The sequence below is a fragment of the Grammomys surdaster genome, unplaced genomic scaffold (genome assembly GCF_004785775.1).
Source record: "Grammomys surdaster isolate TR1022 unplaced genomic scaffold, NIH_TR_1.0 251, whole genome shotgun sequence".
In the NCBI taxonomy this organism is placed as follows: Eukaryota; Metazoa; Chordata; class Mammalia; order Rodentia; family Muridae; genus Grammomys; species Grammomys surdaster.
The window spans coordinates 599,682-613,055 of record NW_021604692.1 but is presented as its reverse complement, the minus strand read 5'-3'; the positions used below and the strand labels follow the sequence as shown (position 1 = coordinate 613,055).

The following is a 13,374-nucleotide window of genomic DNA, read 5'->3' as shown; positions in this document are numbered from 1 at the left end:
CAACATAATTCATTACATTTCTAAATTCCTATTTAATCTTTATCAGTTGCTCATACTTTTCAAACTGATTTACATGCATGTGAAAATTACAAAAGTAACTCATTAGTAAAATGCATGTTGTATCAAATAAAACAAAAACTATTAAAAGTTACAAAGTGTTCTTTCATTTTTGTTTTTCAGGTGGATTGAATTATTACTTAAATTCGGGTGTCAAGTGTGCAAATTCCTCTTTGAAACGGATTTCCTTGCCCTCTACCAGTCCTACTCATTCTTATGAAGATACAAACTTTAATAGACGATTTCAAAGCATACATAGGCAGTTCATTTTCTTACATTCAGCAAAAGAATAAAAAAGTAAATATAAACTTGTTTTAAGCAATACATTAGCTACTGGAGAACACATTCTCTCTCTCAAAGTTTTTGTTGAGTATATCAAACCTAAAGAACATCTGGGGCTCTCGCTTTTTAGGGGTGCCAAATGCCCTAAAGAGGTAGTAGAGAGAGCCTATTTTGTCCATCAAATGGAGCTAGCGCCCTCGAGGACCCCCTGGCGTTCCTCCCTTGCATCCTCCCCATTCGGACCACTGAGATAGGGCCTGCCTCAGTTCGTAGGCAGAGGACAACTGAGTTGCACCAGCAGGAGAATCCAAACTAGTCCTAATCAGCTTCGTAAACATAGCAAGACCCTGCAGATTAGCCCTGCCCTGAAAATGACCCGCAGCTTCAGGATATTCCGCCCTTCTCCAAGATGGCTGTTGTTGACGCTGGGGATGCTGGGCCCGCTGCTTGTGGAGCGGCTTGCTGGGGGCGTGTCTGGGGCGGAGCTTCCGGGACTCGTGCGCTGATTGGCCGCGGTGGCCGACCGGCCTCCGGCGCTGGTCCATAGCGGGCGCCGCGGCCTGAGGCTGGGATGTGACCGGCAGTGGGCTCCCGGCTCCGGGTGGTGACGGCTGTGAGCAGCGGCGACTGCGGCGAGGGCGGCGCAGGCGGGCGGACGAAACCAGGACGCCTAGAGCTGCCGGCCGACAGGGCCGCGGGATGAGGAAGCGGACCGAGCCCGTCACCTTGGAGCATGAGCGCTGCGCCGCCACAGGCTCGTCCTCCTCCGGCTCGGCCGCCGCGGCGCTGGACGCCGACTGCAGCTTGAAGCAGAACCTGCGTCTGGCGGGCAAGGGGACGGCAGAGCCGTGCAGCGCATCCGACGCGGGCATGAAGCGGGCGCTGGGCAGGTGAGATGCGGAGCGACACGCGGGGGGCCCTCACCTGGAGAGCAGGTAATCCCAGGCTCCCGACCTTCAGAGATCTGATGCGCTGCGGGAGCATCACACGGTTCCATCCTCCCAGCGTCCTCTTCGACCCTTCTTCAGACTACCTCCCCTCGTCTGGCCCGCAGGGACCGTTCAACCCTATTCTTTCCTCCAAACACCTGCCTCTGGAGCTCTCCTTCAATCCTCGCCTCACCCTCCCAACCCCTCCACGGGCTTCTCACTAACTCATCCATCACCCTGGCTGGCATCGACACCCTTATCAGGTTAGCCCGTAGGAATACTTAGCGGTTGGAGCAGTAGTAATCAAGGGCCCAGTATTCCTCACTGGCTCTGGAAAGAGTCTACTGAGTTAGAAAGGCTGCCCTTAAGAAGAGGAGCACACAGGTGAACTGCAGACCCTGCAAGTGCTCTTACCCAGTTCACATGCTTTGCCTTGACCTTATACGGAGCTCAGTAGCAACTCTTCTGTCTGGTCCTTCCCTTTGCTAGCTCATCCCAGGTCAAAGCAGCATTCACTGACCCTCTTTCGAGGGTTGAGCCGTTTGTAGAATCCAAAGGAAAGGATGGATGCATCCATTCTAAGCTTTTGGAGAGAACTGGTGGTTGGCTGTGCACAGGAATTGGTCATTGAGAATCACTCTGTAAGGTTCTGGAGTCCTTTGGGATAGGTCGGTTAGTTAGGTTTGCATCCACCTTTTAGGACGGAGAAGAGACAGTTATGTAAAGCTGATTTCAAAATTGAATAGCATGTTTCATAAGGATAGATTTCTTTCCCTCTCTATGCTGGTTTCTTACTTTGACAATTTGTAGACTGTTATCTTTGTTGGCAGTCTTGAAGCCTTGATAGTTTATGATCAGAGATATTAGTTTGCAATATTACTAAGACAGGAATCGTAGCAGTCATTTCTTTTTGCATTAATTGATTGTTTGTTTTGTATGTTAAACATTGACCCAAGAAAGAAAATCAGAGCTTGAAGCCCTGTGCGTAAAAGATCATGAATGTAAACTGCAGAGATCTCTTTAAATCAGTGATTCTCAATCTTGAAGAAGGGCCAGAACTGGTTGTTTGTGGATAAAGTTAACTACCAGAGGGTGGGTGAGATTTCCCAGCTGGTAGAGGCTCCTGCCATCAGGCCTAATGACCTGGGATCCATCCTTGTGACTTAATATGGAAGGAGAGAACTGTCTCCCATAAGCTGGCTTTTGTCCACCTCACATACACACACACAAAATAAATGTATAACATATAATTAAAAATTAACTAGCAGGTGATTAATCTTTTGAAAGACTTATGCACTCTTTACTTTCTCTTAAGAAAACTTTACCTGCATTTAAAACCCTTGATAATTCGATTACACTTTTATTCATATGCTTTACATATAGCTTAGATAACTTAGAAATTCTTTCGTTGAAAAAATCAAGTTGCTATGCAGTCATGTTTGGGAGGGCAGCAGGAATACTACTCTGACACCTTCCTTGTATTAAAAGGACCTGATTAATATTGCGGGACAAAGAGAAGCATTCAAGTGGTGCCCACATCCTCTGAATGAACAGAGGCTTTAGGGGAATAAAGCATAATGAAGACAGGCCAGATTGGACCATTACTCCATAGTTGTTTTCCCCTCGTTGCCTTTACAAGACATTCCCTCGGTGCTTCACTCTGGGCAGCCCAGCCCTGTTTAACCTTATTACTTACCTGACATTGTAATGCTAGAAGTGCGTGGACACTTGTTGAGCTGCTTTACCTGTCTCCTCCCCAACAAGAATGGAAATGCAATGAGAGTAGGTTTCATTCTACACCTCTGCATTCCAGGGCATGCCAAATGGTGGGTAGCTAAATAAATAAATAAATAAATAAATAAATAAATAAATAAGCCTGTTGAGTAAGTGAGTATCTACAGAATAAATTCCTAGAAGTGGAATTGCTGAGCTGGGAGGGTGTGTTGGTAACTGACAGGTAAAGCCAGAGTATGCACTGAAGAATTAGTACGTACTCTAATTTGTGGCCTCCATCTGTGTAAGTTGCCTGCTCTTAAGATCACCACATTTTGACCTCTCTTTTTTTTTAACTCTTCTTTTTGGATAATTGTAGCTGCATGAAGGTGAATAAAATCTTATGATGGTCCTCTGTCTGTCACACACTTTGAAGCTGTCACTGTTTAGCAGTCTTTTTATTTTTTAATTTTTATTAATCATTCCGTTCATTTACATCTCAGATGATATCCCACTTCCCGGTTACCCTCTCTGCCAACCCCCCATCTCACGATATCCCACTTCCTGGTTACCCTCCACCCCCACCCCATCCCACATCTGCACTCCCCCCTCCCTTTTGCCTATATGAGAGTGCTCCCCCACCCACCCACACTCTCCGGCCCCACAGTTCCAGCATCCCCCTACTCTGGGACATCAAACCTCCCGGACCAAGGGCCTCCCCTCTTGTTGCTGTGAGGCAAGGCCATCCTCTAGCAGTCTTGAATCATCCCTCTCCCGCCATTTTTTTTCAGAGTGGGGGACTAGACTATTTTTAAGCAAATTTTATTTATAAGTACTTTAGAATTACTTGAACAAAGAGAAATGATTTGAAACAATGTAATAGTGGTAGTATCATATATGTCAGCTATGAATAACACCCAGTCTGCACACAAATTTCCTAAATTCTCAGAAATGTCTTACGGATTACTTTATTTTGAAATTGTTTTTCTTTTTTGCTCCCTATGTACTTCCTTTAGAAAAATTCTGTACATTTCTCTTATTTGATTATTATTTTGTGTTTGTGTGATTTGTGTGTGGAAGTACATATGCCATGTAAAGGTCAGAGGACAATTTCGGGGAATTTGTTTTCTCTTCTACCTTTATGTAGGTTCTGGGGTCAAACTCAGTTCTCCAATAGCTCCTTTAGTGGATGAGTCATCTTGCTGGCCGCTCTCTTTTGCATTTTTATCCTAATTGGGTTTTTTTGTTGTTGAAAATAGGATTCTTTATCATAGCATGTATTCTTATTGTTTTAGCTCATAACTAGTAACATAATTTCTCATGGTTTTTACAGTTGATTCTCTTTGGTCTTCTAAGTATTCTGTGATGATAACTGCAAGTAGTAAGAATTTTGTCCCTTGTTTTCAAATTTTTATTTCACTTGTTTTGTTCTCTTTTCTGATTCATGGTATATCCCAACAGAAAGCCAAGTACTATCAATGATTCTGGACATCTTTGACTAGTCTATGACTTTAGTGACAGCTAAGTACTATGGGTGATACTGGGTACCTTGACTAACTTGGTTCATGACTTTATTACAATTAAGTACTATGGCTGATACGGGGCACTTTCATGACTTTACTGATAGCTTTTTTGATGGTTTGTTTGTTTGTTTTTGCCATTAAGTATAATGCTAGCTCTTTTGCTAAGGAGTTTATTGCTGGTGGTATTCTTTTTAAAATGGTAGCTGGATTTTTAAGTGCCATTTGTGTGGGTTGTTGTTTTTTGTATGTGGTCTAATCAACTTAAAAACAAAAAATCCACTGTAGCTAATTCACATGGAAAGAATTTCACAATCAAAAGCCCCCACTTTGTTTAAGTTCTGGATGAGCCAAAGGGTGATTTTTAAAGATAAATATTGATAGAATTAGTACAGGAACCCTACTCTCTGGGAAGAGGAATGATAATAACTTGCTTTGTTTGATGAGCAGAAATGGGCAGGTAAAGGATTTTGTAGGAGTTTCTTTTTTTTTTTTTATTCTTGAAAACCTGGAATTCTTGACAGCACATAGAAAGTACGAGTGGTCTAACTTGGACTCTGAGAAGACACGCATTAAATGTACAGGGGTGGTCTTTCTTCTTCCAGCCTTTCAACCAAATGTAGGGATTGACAGATACCAATGAGCTGCACAGAAGGTTTCCTAGTCATGTAAATACCAAGGAACACAGTCAACACCTCCCATTTTTCTTTGATCCAGAGAAGGGCACCCATCCAAGATGCCGCTGGCTTTATCTATCCAGAAAGACAGGAGGCTGAGGTCAGGGTCCATGTTCTTCGCCTTTAGCCTTTTCAAGGTATTACCTGTAGCTCACATACCATGCATTCCTGTGTGTGTCTCCTCACCCTTAACCTACAGACTAAGACGAGAGGAAGTTCACAGATGGCCTTTATCTCTTTTCTACTACTGCACCTAAAGTAACAGACGTGGCTCCAGTGATTACATTGCAGCATGTTGGCTTTGTCTGTTGTACTTCATCTGGGGCCCCACTGGGTCAGCCTTTTCCCATTGTGCCTTACCTTGTCATGGTTGCTCTATAGCCTGACTCCAGGTTTTATTTGGACTGTGCTTTCTATATTTCTGTTGGACGCAGAGTTCCTTTTAGCCCGCAATCACTATTCCTTCCCAAGGCAGCTTTCTGTGGTGACTCTGGCAGACAGGTCTACATTGTGGGAGATGTCTTTGGGAAGAATGAAAGCTCTTGACCTGTTCAGGGAGGTCACCTTATAGAAAGAATCATGGAAGTTTTGATACTTTAAAAGTGCCTGGGTGTAGAGAGAATCTCTCGTGTTCTGTGTGGAAGCATCACCTGTCAATAAGAAGCTGATGGCCTATTAGCTGATACAGTAAATAGTAGATGGGAGACCTGGCAGAGAGAGAATCAGGATTCTGGAAAGAGTCAAGGGCAGGGAGATTTGCCCCAAACTCTGAGGAGACAGATGCATGAAACTGAGGAGAGGTAACCAGTCATGTGGCACACAGAGACTAGAATAAATGGGTTATATAAAGTATGATCTAGTCAGGGAACAATTCAAAGCGTATGACCTAGTGATAATTAAGTCTCAGAGTTGTTATTTCCGGGAACAAAGAGGTTGGATGGAAAAGCTTGTGGCTACAACTGGGCAGCATAGCAGCAAGTGGGTCAGTGGGTAAAGATGCTTGTTGCACAAGTCTGGTGACCTGAGTTTGATCCCTGAAGCCCATGTATAGGCAGAAGGTGAGAAAGCTACAAAGCACACACACACTAATATTTTTAATATTTAAAAAAAAGTCATGAAAGATAGTTACTTTATCAGGTTTGTGCTTATAAAGGTGGAATCCTGTTTGAGATTCCTGCTACTGCTCTCAAGAGAGTACTTGCATTTCAAGTAAAATATGCAAGAAGAATGTTTAATGACACAACTTTGACAAGCTTCAGGTCAGTGCCGTTTGTCCACAGTTGGTACCATAAAACTTAGGTTTCAGTGGCTTTGTGCTTTGTGAGGGGATCTATCAGCACAGCAAATCTCTTGTCCTGTTCTATCTTGTGAGTGGACAGAGGGACCAACCAACATAGGGAAGCTGATAGCCAGAGTGCTAGGACTAAAATGGCCTTTATCTAGATGACCTGCCGTTTGGGTTTAGTTTCCCTTGTACTAAATTCCATACTGTATAGGATGCTGCATAGTGACCTGAGTCTCAAGTGAGCCTTTTCGGAATCTGTGGCTTGGCATGAACTACTTAACCTCTGAGTCTGCTTTTTCATCTGTAATGAAGGATAAGAATGCCTCCCAGCTGGATTGTCATGAGGCCCAGGTGTGTGGAAAATTCCTGGCACCTGGTGAGCATCAGCTGGTAGCATCTTCTGGTGCAACTGTCCCTGTTGTTATTACTAATGTCATAAGCTAAAGGAACTGAGAAAGCTGTTAGCTTGTGTCAAGAAGTCATTACTCCTTCCCACTCCTGCCCCCAGATTATAATGTAACACTTCATAGTTGTGCATTTAGTATATCCTACTTGGTGAGCGTATGTCTTTTTATTATGTATATTTATTCGTAGTTTTTATTTTGAGTGGGTGGGGGGCAGCACTCACATATGATGTAGAGGTCAGACAATAACTTGTCAGAATCAGTTCTCTTCTTTCACTCTATGGGTCCCAGAGATCAAACTCAGCTCCTTGAGCTTTAGCAGCAAGCATCTTTACCCATGAGCCATCTGCTTATATTTTTAAAAATTGTCAGATGCTGAACTAAAAGTTCCATAACATGAAAATTGTGCCTGGATAGAGCTAACTTTTAAAAATATGTATGTATTTTAGAAAAAAAAAATATATATATACATACATATTTGTGTGTGTGTATATTTTTGTCTTACCTTTATTATGTATATGCACATTGTATATGTTGACATTAGAGCATTTCTAACTATACTGGTGGGTCATCCAACACTTTTCATTCTTTCTTTTTTTTTTTTTTTCTGAGACAGGGTTTCTCTGGATGTCCTGGAACTCACTCTGTAGACCAGGCTGACCTCGAACTCAGAAATCCACCTGCCTCTGCCTCCCAAGTGCTGGGATTAAAGGCGTGCGCCACCACTGCCCGGCCATCCAACACTTTCCTAAGCCATTTTTACCTTACTCCTTTCCCCCAGCTAGCTCGCTCTCTCTCTCTCTCTCTCTCTCTCTCTCTCTCTCTCTCTCTCTCTCTCTCTCTCTCTCTGTGTGTGTGTGTGTGTGTGTGTGTGTGTGTGTGATACACATAAGGCCAGAAGACAATTTTTTAGGTGTCATCTTTCTCCTATCCCAGGGATTGACCTTAGGTTGCAAAGCTTGGCAGTGCCCTTACCCCATGAGCCATCCTAACAGGCCTGAGCCATTCTTTTAACAGTTTGGATATCTGTTAGGTGTGATAACACTTAAGGCTGCAGCTTACCTTCCTATGGAGAGACAGGAGACAAAGGAAGAGAAATATATCATATGCTCTGGGTACTCAGGAGAGTTGTAGAGCCAGTAGGAGACCAGTTGTGGCTGGGCGGTGGTAACACATCCCTTTAACCCAGCTCTTGAGAGGCAGAGGCAGGCAGATCTCTGTGAGTTTGAGGCTAACCTGGTCTACATAGTGACCAGCAGAACTGCCAGAGCTACTCAGAGAAACCTAGAGAGATGGTAGGGTGAGAGGGGGAGGGGAGGAGGGAAGGAGACCGACCAGCTGTTGACAAGTCTAAACAAGAAAGAAGCCTTTTTGACAGTGGGACACTGGATGAAAGCATCTGTGGAAAGAGAGAGAGAGAGAGAGAGAGAGAGGGAGAGAGAGAGAGAGAGAGAGAGAGAGAGAGAGAGAGAGAGAGAGAGTGTCTATGACAAGAAGAAACTGAAGATGATGAGGTTATGGGTGTTGTCATCAGGTAAGAAAGACATTGTCAAGCTTGGGCTGGGGAAGTAGCCTTGGAGATGGAAAGAAAAATGTGGAATTCAAGGCGGCATTATCAGGATTTACTGATTGCTTGAATGGAAGAGTATGGGGAGAAAGGAGTCTTTTCTGAATAACTGGAAGACTAGAACCAACTACTGTGTGCTGAGAAGGGAACTGTCTTAGTTGGCTTGCTGCTGCTGTTACAATACTACAGACTGGAAAAGTGGGTTTTTGTTTTTGTTTTTTGAGACAGGATTTCTCTGTGTAGCCCTGACTGTCTTGGAACTTGTTTTGTAGACCTGGCTGGCCTTGAACTCACAGAGATCTGCCTACCTCTGCCTCCTGAGCACTGGGATCAAAGGTGTATGCCACCACTGCCTGGCTAGTTTTTTGATTTACAGTTCTGGAGTGCCGAAAGTCCAATATCAAAGGGCTGCATTGAGGAGGACCTTGGTGCTACAGCTTAACATAGTAGAAAGTATCACATGGAGAAAGAATATTCTAAAGAAAACGGAGCAAGTATGGGAGAACATTTGACCATATAGCAAGCCCTAATTCAGTCTTATCAATCTCTTAGCCATTCCACCCACCCTCTCAGTACAATCCCATTTATAATTAAGTTTCAATGTGTGCTGGGTATGGTAGTGTATGCTTCTGGGGATACTAAGGAAAGAACGAAGAATCATGTGTGCCCAGATGTTTTAGCCAAACCTTTTTTTTTTTTTTTTTGGTCATTATGTATTTGGGAAGAATTCAAACCATAGCATTTCATTATAATAGTCTCACAGATCTGAAAGAAGTCACAGTACAGCATCAACTCAAATGTCCTAAGTTCAGAGTCTTATCTGAATCAGATATTAGTGACATTCTAAGCACAATTCATCCTAAGGCCTGCTGTGAGCCTTAACTTTCAAAATACAGTGACAGAGCAGGCATTCCAAAGGGAGTGGTAGGCAAGAAGAAAGAAGTAGCTGGTCCCTAGGAAGTCCAAAGCTCATCAGAGAAAATAGCAGTCATCTAAAGGGTAAAGAATGGTGTTCTTTAATACTGTATCCCGCATCCTGGGCCCTGTAGGACAGTAACAATGTGTTCATGTGTGCTTGGGTTTTTAGGTCTCCAGCATGCCTGCTTCCGTAGCTTCATTGGGCTTACCAGCAGATATGAGTTGGAGTCTCACTGGTATGGTTCTGGGGTCTTGCAGGTGTCTCCACCCATATAGCTTTACTAAGCATTGCCCTAGTGGTATTTGTGTGATGACCCTGCCTCATGACATCTAGCCTCCTCAGCTGTTGACAGCTTCCTTTAAAATCAAGGTATAGGAAGCAATGTCTTCCAGCTCTTGCATTCTGCTTGTTGTAATGCTCAGAGCATGGGCACAATTAAGCTAAAGTCTTTAGAACTCTATAAACAAGGGTAACCTTTGCTCTGATTTCAAATATAGTTCCTCATTTTTGCATGAGATCTCATAAGCATGACCTTTGCTCTGATTTCTAATATAGTTCCACATTTTGAGATCTCACAAAGGATGGCCTTTATTCTGATTTCCAGTGTGGTTCCTCGTTTCTGTCTGCCCTAGTTACCTTTGACTGTTTTTGAGTTGACTGTTAAACATAGAGTCATTGGAGAAGGGAATCTTAAATGAAGGATTGCTCAGGTCAGATGACCCATGGGCATAGCTGTGTGGGTTGTCTTGAGTGCTAATTGAGGTAGAGGGCCCGGTCTGCTGTAGGTGGCCCCTTTCCCTGGGCAGGTCCTCTTCTGCCATATAAGAAAGATATGAAGCTACATGTGAGCCAGCAAGCTCTCCATGACTTCTTGTTCAGGTTCCTGCTTGAGCTCCTGCCTTGACTTTTCTCAGTGACAGAGAAACTCTGTCCTCTCAAGTTGGGCCTGGTGGTGCATACCTTTAATCCCAGCTATCGATAGATAGAGGCAGGCAGATCTCTGTGATCTGAGGCCAGCATGGTCTGCAAATCAAGTCCAGGACAGCCCGGGCTATTGGACAGCAAAACCCTGACTCAGAAAAACCAAACCAAACCAAACCAAAACCCTTCTATCCTCTCCTAAGTTGTTTTTGGCTAGAACATGTAAAGACAGCAGGAAAAAAGAAACTGAATACTGTCTGAAACTTCACAAACACTTAAGCACAAATGATGAATTCTTTACTTTGCTGAAGCTCTTTTTTCTGAGTCCTCATCAGAATCATCTCTAATGCTTTGTTCATGAAAACATAGGCTGTTTGAAACTTTCTCCAAATTATTTCAACTTATGGCATTACCAATCTCTAACCCTTCTTCCATGTTTTCCTGTGTATATGTGGAGGCTAGAGGAGGCTGTGAGTGCCCTCCTCTGTCATTTTCCACCTTACTCCTTTGAGGCAGCCTCTCCTCAACACACAGCTTTCTTTTTTCAGCCAGCAAGCCTTAGTGTAATCCTCTTGGGTCTGCCCCATTCGGTTCTGGGTTTCCAGACACCATGAGGTTCATATCCAACCTGTTTTGTACACTCACATAGAATGCTAGGTTACAGGCTCAGGTTGTTGTGCCTAAACCACTTTGCCATTTCTCCAGCCTCTTAGTCTGTTTTTACAGCAATAACAGAAGACCACAGACTGGGAAGATTATAAATAATAGGAGCTTATTCAGCCACGGTTGTAGACTCTGAGAATTCTGAGGGTCACATCTGGTAAGGGCCTTTATGCTGTGTTATTACATGGTAGAAGGCATCATATGGAAAAAAACAAAGCAGGAAGTGGAGTAGTTTCAAGCAAGAGATCACATGCCAGAGCCTATCACTTTTATTATAAAGCTGCTCCCTTGATCTTTAAGCTACTCCTTCAGTCAGTCTGCTAAGATAAAGGTAGAGGGCTGGGGTATGTATGGCCCAGTCTTAGGAGCACTGCTTAGCATTCTCAAGGCCTTGGGTTTGATGCTCAGTGCTGTAAAAAGAAAGAAGATAGAGAGGGACTGCCAGTGGAGGGATATAAGCAGAATCAGGCGTGATCATTGCTTGTTTTATGAGACAGGGTTTCTCTGTGTTGCCCTAGCTGTCCTGGAATTTGATCTGTAGACCAGGCTGGCCTCAAGATCTGCCTCGTGAGTGTTGGGATTAAAGGAATATGCCATTTGTTCTTGAAACTAGAAAGAAGTTCTTACACTTTAAAGTGAAGAAAAATGTTAATTGTCTTTAGTTGTTATGAGACTAATGGAATCTCCACACAAGATTTGGATATACTAATTGGCTACTCATAAAATGGAAAGGTAAGAATGTAGAGTTGATGCCAGTTATTTTGATGCAGTGAAAGAGAGAGGTCTCTGGAAAAGATCAAGCTGTTGATTTCTATTGCTTTTAATAATGTGTGCAGTAAGATACATTATGCCCTTTCATCCTTGACCTCTGCCATTTCAATCCTGGAATATCAATATAGCTCCACTGAAAGTAACATCAGTGTCAGGTACCTATAAATTAGTGTATTCATCAGTCACTGTGCTTTGCTAGGTTTGGTGCAAGCAACTGGTGATGTAAGTAGAGAATTCTTTTCTCTAGGGAATCTGTTGTTTTTCAGCTTTTATGGGTGGCAGCTGTCAGCTTTTACCCTAGAAAGTTTTGATCAGTGCCCATGGCCTAGAGAGAATGCAAGAGTGACTAGAGACTGCCTGCTCTCACACTCATCTTCTTTCAGAATCCTTCCTGAATAGTCCAAGCTGACCTTCAATTTGCCTTCTTTCTGTCTCAACTTCCTGAGTACTGGGATTACAACAGGCATTCATTCATCATTATGCTTGATTTCCTGGTGTTTTTTTTTTTTTTTTTTTTTTTTTTTTAATTCCTGAGACAGGATCTTATGTAGCCAAGGATGGCTTTAAGTTTCTAATCCTCTTGACTTTACTTCCCAAATGCTGAGATCAAGGTATGCACCACCATGTACAGTTATTTCATCTTTTTTTTTTTTTTTTTGAGACAGGGTTTGTGTAGCCTTGACTGTCCTTATGGTCACTTAGTAGACCAGGCTGGCCTCAAACTTACAGAGATCTTCCTGCTTCTGGCTCTGGAGTGCTGGGATTAAAGGTGTACACTCCCCCCACCCCCACCCCAAGTATTTCATCCTTTCTTAAAAACTCATTTATTGTAACTTTTTTTGTTTGTTTGGTTGGTTTTTTGAGACAGGGTTTCTCTGTGTAGCCCTGGCTGTCCTGGAACTCACTCTGTAGACCAGGCTAGCCTCGAACTCTCGAACTCAGAACTCCGCCTGCCTCTGCCTCCCAAGTGCTGGGATTAAAGGCGTGCGCCACCACCGCCCGGCCTGTAACTTTTTTTTAATGTACTGATTATGCTTAAAAAAAATCCATCTTTTGGCTTTTCACTTCATTCAAGTAATTTAATACAAAGAGCATCACTGACCAAAAGAGCAGTCTAGAAACAACAGTTCAGGAACACCAGGTATTCTGACAAAGCATGTCATGTCAGGACCCTGAAATAACAAAGATCACCATTGTAGAACACTTAATATCTAGCTTAAGGCTCTAGAAGGAAGAGACTGTCAAACCAGTGTGGGCCGTATGGAAGCTTGCCAGTGTCTTCCCAAGGCCTCAAGAGAAAACTGAAAGATTCTGTGGGGAATCCTGTAGCAATCCAGGGAAGGCTCTCTAGGTGTGCAGTTACCCAGGAGATGCAGTCACTATGGTGAAAGAGAGTCTCAGGGGCCATCACACTCCCACTCAGCTCCTGTACTTTGTGTCTGATTAGAGTGATACAGATCCCATAGTGGAAATTGATGACACAGGTAACAGGGAAGTGGAATTCTCCTCTGAAGTTTTAACTATGTGGTGCATATTAGAAATAGGATTTGTATCTTTTATTCATTTAACAAATAGCTTTCACTTAGCCTTTCTTGAAAGCTAGATAATATAACTAAAACAGGGCACAAGAGTCGGGGATGTCCCAGTCTGTATGGAGTTTATAGTC

The 13,374-nt window shown here is 43.2% G+C and overlaps 1 protein-coding gene across 1 annotated transcript in view; it reads left to right on the top strand.

Annotated features, from left to right (window-relative positions):
• The first annotated feature begins 853 nt into the window (after positions 1 to 853).
• Positions 854 to 13,374, top strand: part of Abhd12 (abhydrolase domain containing 12) — a 68,670-nt gene continuing 56,149 nt past the window's right edge. The window contains exon 1 of the mRNA XM_028775002.1: positions 854 to 1,229. Within this exon, the coding sequence (XP_028630835.1) occupies positions 1,039 to 1,229 (191 nt within the window). The 5' untranslated portion in view covers positions 854 to 1,038. The remainder of the gene's footprint in view (positions 1,230 to 13,374) is intronic.